Source organism: Acartia tonsa, chromosome 13 (assembly GCF_053477335.1).
Source record: "Acartia tonsa isolate MP-2025a chromosome 13, ASM5347733v1, whole genome shotgun sequence".
NCBI lineage: Eukaryota > Metazoa > Arthropoda > Copepoda > Calanoida > Acartiidae > Acartia > Acartia tonsa.
This window is the reverse complement of record NC_137272.1, coordinates 34,772,866-34,786,379: the sequence shown is the minus strand read 5'-3', so window position 1 is coordinate 34,786,379 and position 13,514 is coordinate 34,772,866. Positions and strand designations below refer to the sequence as shown.

Genomic DNA, 13,514 nt, shown 5'->3' with positions numbered 1-13,514 from the left:
GGGAGGGGACTTGAACATGCAATTATCACGAGTCCATCATGCACTTATATAATCGGGAGGCACTGCCTCCCCTTTTACCACCGCTGCCCCCACAGCCTGTCTACCGTCGGGCGCTAAGCCCTAGCGCCCCACACCCCCTTCAAACCTAACTATTGTCATATTTTTGTTGTATATATATAGTAAACATAACTTGTAAATATTATTCAGTTTAGATATATAATTCTGTATGATTGAATCCTGCTTGTTTGTTTGGTAGAATACTTAAAGGCTAGGGCCCGTTGAATCCGAACTCGTTACCCTGTGGGCCGAGTACGCTCGGCTTACCAGAATATAACTAGCGGCTAGGCCCCTAACGGCCTCTTGGGGGCACTTGAGGAGGGGGGAGTCGAATTTGATTACACAATTTCGTATTTTAGATTTTAAGAGAAAAAACAAAAGAAATATTTTTGGGGGTGGAAATTTTTTTTTTTTTTTTTTTTTTTTTGGGGGGGGGGGGGGTTGTGCCCCCCCCCCCTCCATAATTTTTAATTTTAGTTAAAAAAAATTTTAAAAATTATTGGGGAAGGGGGTATTTTTCATTTTTGGGGGGGTTGGGGGTGTCCCATCCCACAAGAAAATAGTTATAAATTTTCCCGGGACCTATGAGAAGCTACCCTGTTAAGGAGAACCCAATCGGTTCAGCGGTTTGCGAGATCCTTCGGTACAAACAAACAGACAAACATCCTGTTACTTTAGTATAAGGATTATATTTTACTAGCGGCTTCGCCCCTAGCCTCTAGGGGCTTTGCCACAAGAGGTATAATTACATCTTCTATTACTTACCCAGCAGAACGGATCGTAAATTTTCGCACCTACCCAGCAGGAAAAAATTTTCGTGATTAAATAATGAATTCTTTTAGTTTTGAATTCTTAAAAATCATTTTTACCATTAATTAGGTATTAAATTAGCAACAAGCCAAAATAGTGAAAGTTAATTTTAAATTTGATATAAAAATAAGTTTTGTTTAGGAAAGCAGATGTGATGTTTTTCTTTCTTTCAACAATATTCAATTCCCCTCAAAATATTTTCCATTCCTTGATAGTAGGAATAAAAGATAATCTTAGAAATTTCATCCCTACATCTTTCCCTTTTATCATATCCTTAACTTTATATAAGATATTTTCATAATTGCACTATATCATAAACCATAGAAGTAAGGTTAAAATGATATACTCCATCCCTATAATATTGTCAGGATCTAACTTAATGGCAAATTTCTATTTTTTTATTTCTAAATATACTTTTATTACTTTATTTTTAACAGTCATATACATTAACATTAAAATGATTAACAAACAAATTAACAATAAAAACTATAGAGACAGTAAGCAAAACTATTTTTAATAAATACAGAAAAACACAATTTCTTATGAATAATTTGAAAAAGTTTAATTGCAGTTGATTCTAAAGTATAATACATATTTTAATTTTAATTAAAACCTAAATTAACAATGTTTTAACATCTATTATCATCCTTGAGGTCTCTTTCTGGCCAAACACACCGGTGTCTTTGAATCTGAAAATACAGCAATTAGTAGAAATCCGTTAAAAATATAAAATTTTTGATTATAGAATTTATTTGCATTGGGATTTCATATATACTGCTAAATTATTTAATTTTTAATTAATTTGCTAATTTTTAAATTGAAACAAAGTCCTTTTTTATTCTCATTATTTAATAGGAAGATAAATGTCTCTTTGCAATATTTTATACGATAATAAATTGTTTTAACACATGACAATTTGCATCTGGTAAACTGTTTCTTAACCTCTAAATGTGCAATAATGTGTCATTTTAATGAATATCTTCTCTGCTTCATTGAAAATGGTAGACAAGATGCATTTCATGACTAATTATTGAATAATAATAGAATTTTTGTTCAAATTATGTGTAAACATTTGACTAAAATTATATGTTTTACTTGATTGGTATAAATTAAAGCGGGTTTCAGGCTATATTTTGGTAGGGATAGGTAGTAGTTTATTCAATCTTAGAAAAAATACCTTGTCTCCAACTTTAACAGGCTTTATTTCGCATTTCTCCTCATACACTAGAAATCAATTAATCACAATTTTGTCCTTTTTCTTAATACCTTTAGAACAGCAGGGATAACAGATTTTTTTTGGTCCTAGGCAGGTGCTCAGGCCATAATAAAAAGATGGATTGAAAATGTCAAGTCTAGAAATAATGTGATAGTTAAAATAATTTTATCATTCAAACTGCTTAGTATTAATCCAAGGTTCTTAAATAAGCTTTCAAAATTAAATGTTTAGATACCTTTTATAGTTTTGAACATTATCGTCCTCGGTAAAAATAAAAAAATCAAATATTAAAATTGTGATAGACTTTCCTTCTTCACAATGCTTCATCAGTTTCTTCTCACATTTAGGCACCTAAATATTACATTGTAAAAATTAATGCAAAAGACAATATGATATATTTCATTTTAAAAAGAAGAAAAAATATTGTCATTATATTACTAATGTTTGTAAGCAAAATATATCGGAGATGACTTTTGGAAATTCATGTATAATACATGTATTGTGATATTTTAAAGGCAGGGGTAGTTGGAGGTAGTTTCCATTTGTGACAAATAGGTTTTTTATTCACAAAAAAACTATTTAGTCTCTTTGTGTCAAAAGTAACCCTACCAGAAGAATTTGGCAAGAAGTATCAGGTTCCATCCTACACTGCTTCCCATAATCATTTTCTATACAGTTTGGTTTATACTCTGTCTTACATACTTCTCTTTGGGCGTCTGTGCACATCTTAATAGATAGATAGACATATTTGTATTTTTATTCTGATCACTGTGTCTGGCTGACAATCTAGGGTAATAAACCTATTGTTTTGCAGTAGGTGACAAAAATTTTGATTGATTGATAAAGATTATTTTTATTTCAATTTAATTCTTTTTAAAGATAAAATACAATAATATTTAATATAATTTGAAATAAGACCTTTTGCTACAAAAATCATGTCTGCAAATGCTGATTACTTTTTAAAACTTTATGGCTATTTAAAACAATATAGGTCTAGTACATATTATTGTAATTATTGTAAAACCATTGAAAATTTGTAACTTACCTCTTGTGGCTTAGGATAGCATTTAGGAACCTTAACTTTGTCGCAGGACTTCTTATACTCAATATCATGCACTATATCTTCTATAGTTGTACATTGAGAACATTCACGTACTTCAACCCTGGATAGATAGATTCAAGGGATATAAATAGGGTCAAATAGATTAACACGAAGCCTAGAGATAGGTAACAGACGGACAGATATGTACTGTAACCTCTACAGTTGTACAATGATACCATTAGTTCAACCCTAGATAGATAAGTTACAATAGATATAAAATGGCTATTCAGGTACTTTAACCTTAGTTATATAGATTCTATATACATTTATCAAATATTGGTAACAAAGTGTCTATTTATGTGTTTGTACTGAAGGATTTAGCTAACCACTGAATCTATATGGTTCTCTTTTAAAGTGAACCTTCTCATAGGTCCAGGGTAGTTTTATAACTATTTTGGGAGTGGGTATCACTACCCTCCCAAGAGAAATCAACCTTAGAAAAGATCACCCCCCCCCCCTAAAAAAAACTTTTCTTTTTACTATAAAAGTGTAAAGTGGAGGGTTGATTATTGATTCATTTCATTTAATAAATTAAGTGATTTACCTTTTAGGTTTAAGTATATGAACATTGTTACAAATTTTCTTCGGTAGATCTGAGCATTTCTTTTCTGGCACTACCTCACACTAAAGCAAAAGCTTTTTTTCAGCTTTAAAATAAAGTTTTAGTACATAATTTCAGTTCAGGGGTATAGCAATATAATATAATATTGGACTGAAAATCTATTCAATTCCCCTCCACTGCACTGTTATGGCAAAATAACCCTTTATTTTTTTTATGTAAGTAAAATCTACATATACATGCATAGGCGTCCAAGGGGGGGGGTAATGGGCCATTTGGCACCCCCAAACGATTTTGGGGGTGCCGTAGGCACCCCCAAAATTTTGTGAACAATACCCCCCCCCAAAAAAAATTACCCCTACCTTGGGGGTGCCGTAGGCACCCCCAACGATTTTGGGGGGGGTATTTACCCCCCCCAAACCATTTTGGGGGGGTAAATACTCCCCCCAAAATAGAAAATCTTTAACAAAAAAAATTTTTGCGCGCTTCGCGCGCATTTTTAATACTAAATTTTTTATAAATTTTAAATTACCCCCCCCAAAAATTTTACCCCGGGGGTAAATTTTGGGGGGGGTAAACAAATTTTACCCCTGCCAACAGATTTCAGGGGGGGTAATTACCCCCCCCCAAGCAAATTTTACCCCCGGGGTAAAAATTTTGGGGGGGGTAAAAAAAATTTGCGGCGCGCTTCGCGCGCCATTTTACCCCCCCCAAAACCAAATTACCCCCCCCTTAAAAAATTTTTACCCCCCCCAAAATAAAAAGCTTGGACGCCCCTGTATACATGTATTTCTTTTCTGGGGTAAAGGAGTAAGATACTTGACGCTAAAGATCTTTACCCTTTCCTCCTCACAATTATGGTGAAAAAAATACTTTTTTTGTTCTAAAAAGTAGGATGTAAAATTTAAGGGAGACAAGAATAAGACGAAGTGATGATAATTTGATTTAACCATCCCCCACAATTATAGTTAACAAAATCAACACTTATATAAATTCAAATTATTGGTAAATAAGTTTGGACACTGTTACTTTGTACAACCCAAACTTGTATCCACTGTGCTCTATCTTCCTCTTCACGGTGTCAGTCTCTATAAAGCTTGTTAGAAACAAAAAGACAGACAAACTGACAGGGGTAACTAGTAGGGTAGATCTACTCCAAATACTTTAGTATCATCAACCTCATTCTGTTTGCTTGCTTGACACTTTGGGTACTATTATAAAAGCAGTGTCTAAACTTTTCAACAAATGACTAAAATCTACAATCGGATAAAGTTTTTTTCTATTATTATTGGGTATGTCCATAAACTTTTTGCCCATTGATTGTCTTATCTCTTAAGATTTCAGAGTACAAACCTTTTCCACAGTTTGTTCTTCACATTTGGTTTCTGTAACAACTTTACATTGGGTTTCTGTAGAGTGGGAACAGTTCTCCTCTGGTACACTCTCACAATCATCATTTGTATGTCCCTAGATAGATAGATAGATATTGGGTCTCTGTAGAGTGGGTACAGTTTTCTTCTGGTATACTCTCACAATCATCATTTGTATGTCCCTAGATAGATAGATAGATAGATATTGGGTCTCTGTAGAGTGGTTACAGTTCTCTTCTGGTACACTCTCACAATCATCATTTGTATGTCCCTAGATAGATAGATATTGGGTCTCTGTAGAGTGGGTACAGTTCTCTTCTGGTACACTCTCACAATCATCATTTGTATGTCCCTAGATAGATAGATATTGGGTTTCTGTAGAGTGGTTACAGTTCTCTTCTGGTACACTCTCACAATCATCATTTGTATGTCCCTAGATAGATAGATATTGGGTCTCTGTAGAGTGGGTACAGTTCTCTTCTGGTACACTCTCACAATCATCATTTGTATGTCCCTAGATAGATAGATATTGGGTTTCTGTAGAGTGGTTACAGTTCTCTTCTGGTACACTCTCACAATCATCATTTGTATGTCCCTAGATAGATAGATATTGGGTCTCTGTAGAGTGGGTACAGTTCTCTTCTGGTATACTCTCACAATCATCATTTGTATGTCCCTAGATAGATAGATATTGGGTCTCTGTAGAGTGGGTACAGTTCTCTTCTGGTACACTCTCACAATCATCATTTGTAAACCCCGAACAAACATACTAGGCAAATCTGAATTTTCAAAATAGCAGCTTTATTATTCATTTAGGATGATTTTACAATAAATATGAAATGTAGATGCCTCCTTTGGTTACAAAATTCCATTGTTATTTTTTTATTAATCAGCACCAATATAGGTACCTATATAAGTAGACATAAAATAGATAGACATTTTGATAGATGGATAAATATGTAGATAGATTGATAGATAGATAGATATATAAACAAACATACAACGAGATAACCAGACATAAAAGACAGATGATTAAACAGTAAAATGATAGAAAATAATATGAAGAGACAAATGTCATTAAAAAGGAAAATCACACATTGTAAACGACCTATGTTAATATTTCATTGAATTAATTAACCAATTGGCAATCAGGAAGCCATTAAGATCAATAACAATTACATTAATAGATTATTACAAATCTACAATATAAATGTAAGAAAGTACAAACAAGTAAAGAAAGAGAGAGAGAGTGTGAAAAAAGTTTAAGAAAATCAATCCCTGTATAAAAGTAACAGTATGTTTGTAGTTCTGTCTGTCTGCACCAAAGTATCTTGCAAATATCTGAATCGATAAAGTTTCCCTATATAATTGTAGCTTCTCATAGGTCCTGGGAATTTTTATTTTAGGGGAGGGAACCATTGACCTACAAAAAGGAATCACCCCTAGAAAAATAACCAACCTTAATTCTTTTCTTTTTAAAATAAACATTGAATATGAAGGGGGAGGGGGTATCCGCCCTCCCCTTTATCCAGAAGTGGCTCTAGATGCTTCTAGATGTGAAGCCGCTAGTCACGAATAAGGGACAAGTCAGCTTATAGAGTTTCTATAACACTTAGAATTTTGAATATTTGAAGAAGATGTAACCACAAAATTGTTTTTAAACCACATTAACAGGATATCAGACTCACAGAGATAAGTTTTACAAAAAAGTTTCTCTGGGAGTAAAGTTAGTTGGTTGTAATATCAACACATATATTAGACTTCAGTGTAAACAGCTTCTTGTCCTAGAGGTGATTGTTCAAATCCTGGCTTAAAAATGTGTTATATCTAATGGTTGAAAGATATAGTAGAATGTGTCAGGACTTTCATAGAAAAGCAATACAATCAAGGTCAATGACACTACGTTACAACCATAATAAAATAGTTAAACAAACAAAATGATTTTCTTTGTTTTTTTTTGTAATAATTTTTTTTGTATAAATGTCTCTTTTCTTTTATTTTGATAGATATCTTTAAAACCGCACATATTAATATCTACAGCCGTCAATTCAATTCATGAATTCAAATTCTTCAAAACAAGGATGTATTGATTAGTATTAAGATAATTAAAGCTAAACAGTTTTTTCTCATACTATACATCATAAAATATTGTTCTTTACAATTTACTGTACAATTTACGTCTATCCATCTATTTGTCTGTCCGACCATCTATCCGCAAACTAACAGTAAAGTAAACTGCTTAGCAACTTTTTTTGACGATTCTTATGAGTAATAAGAATCTTTGGATATTAAAAAAAACTACAACAACAGTTGAAAATAATTAGACCTTTTGGAATTAGACGATTATTAGACAAAAGCTAAAATTATAAAAGTCATGTATGGTTTAGTTTTTACACTTTTATTAACCTAACAATAAAAGTATGAACAATTTAGATGATTGAATAAGGCTGTAAATCAAGTTTTTAAGTTATGCTTCTTTTAGCAATAATGGGTCCAGTCTTGGATAGGACACTGCAGGTTTTTTTGGCCCTGCAGTAGTAAGCTTCAAGAAACTTTTTAATTGAACGAGGATGGAGGATTTTTCTTATCGCTAGGCACTTTGAGGGAGAGCAACAACTTTGTTGGGAGGGTGAAGCTGCAAAGGTCATTTTTTCTCCCCAAAATAATTATAACCCCATCTATGATCTCCTGAGAATCTATGAACATTGTGAAGAAGAAACATATCGGTTTCGTGGTTAGTGATATCTGTTGGTACAAACACACAGACAAGCTCACAGACTCCTGTTACTTTTATATAAGTATAAATAGATTCCTATCAAAATGTCCTAAGCATCTCTATAACTTACCCTGTAGGATGGTCTGCATTTCTCTACAAATCTTGTGATACATTTCTTTACTGGGAAATCTTTACATTCTTTCCTGAAATATCACAAAATACAAGGACGTGTATGGTCAAAACACACAAAGATGCTGGATATCAAAACAACTTTAAGGCGAAAGCTAGGCATCTGAAGTACATAAACGTAAGCACATACACGTTTGAATACATGTACAATTGCAATTTTCCTATTTTTTTGCATTCAAAATAAAAGTAGGAGAGGGTAGTTTTTTTGCTTGGCCTGTACCTGCGATGTCCTAACCGTACAGGGCTACCCAGCATCTAATGTGACCTACCCTAAAATATCCTATATTTATATAAAAAATATACCTTTCCTCCATATTTTTATTTTGTATCAAAATAAGGGAGGGAGGTTTTGGTGCTTAACATGGGTGTTTTAAGTGACAATAGAATAGACATAAAAAAGTATTTTTACTCAATAACTTAATGTAATATGGATTACCTTGGGAAATCATAACATTTCTCTACTTTCTCATCCCTGAAAAAAAGAAATAGCAATAACTAATTGTAGATAAATTTTGTTTCTGTTAATACATATTCTATAAGGTTCGATTATTATTGTTAACACTCATATGATATTAATAATTAATTCATAACAAAATAGTCTAAAACTGGATACCTGCACTTCTTAACATTTGAAGTTTTACACAAAGTTCTTGTCTTGACTTCACACACTTCCTTATATGCTGGTATACATTGTTTTACCTTAAAATTTTTACATTGATTATTTTTCTAAAATTGACCATGTATAGTATAATTGGAGTTTTTCTCCAACAGAGAGTTTGGAGGTCATAATAACAATTATTTTTGGTATTAATAGAAAAGAGATAAATAAGAGATGGTAAAATTTTAGGCTGATTAACAGTAGGTTACTTAAAAATAACCCTAGCTTTTAATTTAAGCAATTAAAATGCAGTCAAGTTGTCTTCAGTCTTAGTGCCTTGTAATGTAATCATCTGGAGGCATCATAAACAAAAGAAAAACCAGACATCTAAACATGTTCATTGGTTGTTCTTAATGATACTTCAAAGAAAAGTTACTCCGAGTAAAAATAATAAAAATTTCTTTGCAACAAAAGTTTACCTGATAATTTCTGCACCCACATCCACATAATAAATCTACAACTTTGCCTGCTGTTACTGAAAAACGATAAAAATAAATATGTAAATAATGAATTCAAATAAGATGCAATTTTAACAAGAAATAAAACTGTATATTTATGTATAGGGAGAAAAGGATGATTTATAATTTAATTTTGAGTGTCTTCTCCCTCATGGGAAAATAGATATATTCAAGGGAATATAAAAATTGGGCAATGAAAAATTAAATAAGAGAGGGGAGGGCCGGTTGACCCATTAAACTGCAGGGTTTCATCTCCAAAGTATAACATGTTTGTAAATGTGATTACAAGATTTGCTTTTATAATATCTACTGGCCACCACTATATGACTCTAGGAGCACTTGAAGGGAGGGAAAAGGAAGTTAGTAGACCCAACCCAACCTCACTTTCAATTTCAGTTTTAGAAAGAAAAAGTAAAAAAATTGGGGGTTAAAAGTGGGAGATTTCTATTAATAGGATGGTGATACCCGCCCCACAATAAGTATAAACATTCCCAGGACCACTGATAAGCTTTATTGTAAAGAAGAACCAAATCAGTTCAGCGGTTAGAGAAATCCTTAATGTAAGAGACAGACAGACATCTTGTTAATTCTATATAAGGATTACCTGAAGATACTTTAGTAGCAGCATTAGCCACAGATCTGAAGTTAGGTATGGGTAGATCTAGGGTGACTATAGGTACTGGTATCTGTATTTCTGTACCCCCATCTGGTGTACCTGAATAGTACATAATTAGGTAGATTTAGGGTCACTATAGGTAAAGGTATCTGTAAAACATGAATTGTACATGTTTAGTACAACAATAGTACTTTTTTCTGTTACCACCATAACAGGGTATACAAAAAGGTTAAGAGGGCCTGCAAGGCTAGTTTCCAGCAGTTATATGACTCCAGAGTAAAATATGCTACATTATTACTTTAAAAAATTAGAGTAGGTACTTTTCCTAGAGGCCATATCTTAGTATGTTAGGCAAGCTTTTTGTTAAAAACTGAGAAAGGATTATTTTGCCCCATTTACGAGATCTTACTGGATATCCACAAACACGAAAATTACTTTACATTTAATGTGGTTTATAATGTTTGTTCTTTTCTTTCAATGACAAAAATAATTTTGATGAGTAACCTTGAAAAAGTTGATTAAAATATTATTGTATTTGTTCATAATTTTCTAAATTGGCGACAAAAAAAACTCTATAATTCTATTTATTATTTTCAAAAGCAAGGTTTATCTATATTTATGGTCTGTTTCAACCGATAACTCTTATCGTTAATTTATGCATGTTAGAATTTCACACTTCGAAGTTGAAATATGCAGAAGAGCTAAAAACCTGCACATTGCTGTTAAAACTGCCGTGCTACCGTTATCTGTTGAATTTGTAGAGGCCTGGCGCTAGTTAGCCTCTAGAGTTAGAGAGATAAAATTTTGTACATGTATTTCTAGGCCCCAAAAGTAACTTTTTAGGTCAGTAGAATGAAATAAGAAAATTTGTATTTTGAGTATCACGTCTAATTCATTCATCGTACATTTTTAATTAGTTTTTTTTAATAAAATCAAAGAGCTGTTTGTTTAATAACATTTTGTTAGAGGTGTTAGAGTATATTTTAGTTTTTCCTTTAAAGAATAGGTTTAATATGCGTTAGTCTTTAATTTAAAGCTTTGCTTTGATATACATAATTTGTTGTTATCCTTGTTATGAAATGTTTAGTTGACATTTTCCCTACAATGCATTGCGACCAGTACCACATAAACCCTTAGATCCCTCGCCCTCTTACTATAGCTAAAAATTTATTTAGGTTAAGGTAGCTTACAAAAATACTGCCCCTACCTCCCCTTTTTATTTTCAATGAATTAAAATAATAAAGGGGGTGAGTTTATGTGGTCGAAATTTAATACGAGGGAAAGCACCATTTAGTTTATTTGTTCAATTAAGCTGGTATAGTCGTAATGTTCAATAAAAAAATTTTGTATAAACCTATTCATGAAAGTTTTGTGTTAGTTATTTCAAGCTTGTTGAGTACACTATAAACCTTGAACAAAAGAAATGTTTTTGTCCATCTATCAAATCTATAAATTACTTAGGTTAAAAACATATGTACAACAGACAACCAACCGTTTGATTGCACGACTTTTTTCTGGAAGTCTTGTATGCATGGTAATGAGCTGCGCCTCACGCTTGGTTTTTTATTAAATGAATAAGTTAGGGTACAATGTTTGGCACTTTCGATATAAGTAAATGATAATAACAAAGCCACAGAATACGATAATACCTTCAGAAAAATCGATGAAAATAGTTTTCTTACTAAATTTTGGTTTTTTATATTTTTTCTAAAATGTCATGACAGAAGATGCAAAATGTCGTCTTAGTTTTTTGAAAGGATTAATCTTCTCTGAAATCTAAATTATCAAAATATTTTTTTTGGTAAATGATTATACGATATATGTCAAACATTTTATCAGAAAGAAATATTTAAAATTGTGAAGTAGAAACCTGAATAATTTTTCTTGTGGAAATAGTTTTCTGCAAATGTTGATAAACATATGTCTGCTAGCATTAAGATGTTTGTACTGTCAATACACGTTGGGTTTTATTTAAAGAATTTCTTTAAAATGTTTTTTTTTTACATTGTATACCAATAACGCAATATTTGCTATCAGAAAACGCCCGACTAAGACTCGCCTACGACCCGATCTTTTAGGATTGCTTTGTAATTTACATTTTTGAAAGTCTTTCAACAGTATACACAGCAAATTCTCTCTTTTTTAACTAACTTTCCGAATAATATACCTAAAGCATTTGAATTGACAAAGGCTATGCTAATATTTTTACCATTCAAGTTTATTTAATATTCTAATAAATAGCGCAACCCTCCAAGTTTATGACTACTTTTCATGAACATATGATCTAAAGAATAAGCTCTGACGCAATGTCATATAAGGATATTATAATATTCATTAAAAAATTGTTATTTTTGCATATATGTTACATTTTACAGTGTTTTGTTGCTCAAAAGAAAGACAATTAAAAATTATTTCATATTATATAGTTTAAATTACATAAGATAACCTAGAAATAGTAAAAAAATCCCTTTCTTTTTTTGTCGCAAAAGATAATTCAACAAAGATTTTCATTAAAAAACACCTTAGTGTAAAAATTAAAAAGTTTAAACATGGTCACAAAAAGATTCAATTAGTTTATTAAATGTTTCATTTTCAGCAAATGACGATTAATCTCTATAACAAAGAATAAAGTGTAAAAAGATATTCTCGTTTTAATTTTAAGCAACTTAAAATGCATTTTAATACCTTTTAATGATTTATTTTTTAAAACATCATTTTATAAAATGTTATTGATTTTTAAAGTTATATATTAGAATGTTTTTAAATTTTGTTAACATTTTGTTTTAAATGTAGAAAATTGGTAATTCTAAACATTCAAAAAATGATTTTATTAAATTTTCATCATTTAAATTGCATGTTTGATGAAATTTTCAACTGATAATTTAAGAAAAATCGTTTAAGTTTTATTATATTTTACTTTGAAATGTTAAAAAAATATATTATTGTCAAAAATGTGGAAGTTATACTTTCCTCAAAAAAAGACCTAAAACATGCAAATTAACACGTGTAATGAGATTTTTTTTCTTTCAGGTTTAATTTTAAGTAATTATTGATATTTTTTGTAAAAAGGATTTTATATAAAAAGTTTTAAAACTCGAGTTATGTAGTGGCTCTAAAAAAGGTTGCGAATTTATGCAATTTTCTTGCAAAAAAATTTTTCTAGGATTTTAGAAATAGCAAAGGGTGTTATTAGACGTACTTACAGATACAATTGCTAAGTCATTTTGGCCAAACACTAAAATAAAGTTTTGACATCTGAGGGTCCAACCGTGGCCTGTTTATGAAAAATGGCATATTACAATTATGGTTGCATGTTAGTCATATCAGAACTAGGTACTGTTAAAACGTCTCTAGTATGACGTGGTGTGGTCTAAACTCGTACCCGACACCACATTGTGTTTCAGAATAGTTTAAAAATCAAAATTGTGAAGTTTTAAATAGATTTTATTTAAATGGCAATAAAATTATTTTTTTTTAAATCGTTAAAATAAGAGATTTACAAAATTAGGGGGGGGGCCAGGTTGGAGGACATTTTAGGAGGTGTAACTTCCTTTATTTATAAGCAAAAGCTTTATTTACGTTAAAATAACCTTGGTTAAATTTTCAATAAATCTAACTATATAATTCATACAATTGTCTGTCAATTTAACAAACAAAATTGAATTTGGGTTTCCTTCTTTTGAATTTTGAAATTTTTTGTACTACCCCCTCCCCCCCCCCTCCACCACCAGACTTAACTAAGACTCTGACCGAGAATGATTAG

General features: G+C 31.4%; 1 protein-coding gene across 1 annotated transcript in view; it reads right to left on the bottom strand.

The window, feature by feature from the left end:
* Positions 1 to 1,260: 1,260 nt before the first annotated feature.
* Positions 1,261 to 13,514, bottom strand: part of LOC145335055 (uncharacterized) — a 34,327-nt gene continuing 22,073 nt past the window's right edge. Inside the window, exons 2-13 of the mRNA XM_080180748.1 lie at positions 9,740 to 9,850; positions 9,097 to 9,152; positions 8,633 to 8,718; positions 8,456 to 8,491; positions 7,961 to 8,033; positions 5,098 to 5,211; positions 3,730 to 3,809; positions 3,129 to 3,246; positions 2,693 to 2,809; positions 2,394 to 2,434; positions 2,045 to 2,093; positions 1,261 to 1,556 (exon numbers count right to left, since the gene is read on the bottom strand). Of these exons, the coding sequence (XP_080036874.1) occupies positions 1,497 to 1,556; positions 2,045 to 2,093; positions 2,394 to 2,434; positions 2,693 to 2,809; positions 3,129 to 3,246; positions 3,730 to 3,809; positions 5,098 to 5,211; positions 7,961 to 8,033; positions 8,456 to 8,491; positions 8,633 to 8,718; positions 9,097 to 9,152; positions 9,740 to 9,850 (941 nt within the window). The 3' untranslated portion in view covers positions 1,261 to 1,496. The remainder of the gene's footprint in view (positions 1,557 to 2,044; positions 2,094 to 2,393; positions 2,435 to 2,692; positions 2,810 to 3,128; positions 3,247 to 3,729; positions 3,810 to 5,097; positions 5,212 to 7,960; positions 8,034 to 8,455; positions 8,492 to 8,632; positions 8,719 to 9,096; positions 9,153 to 9,739; positions 9,851 to 13,514) is intronic.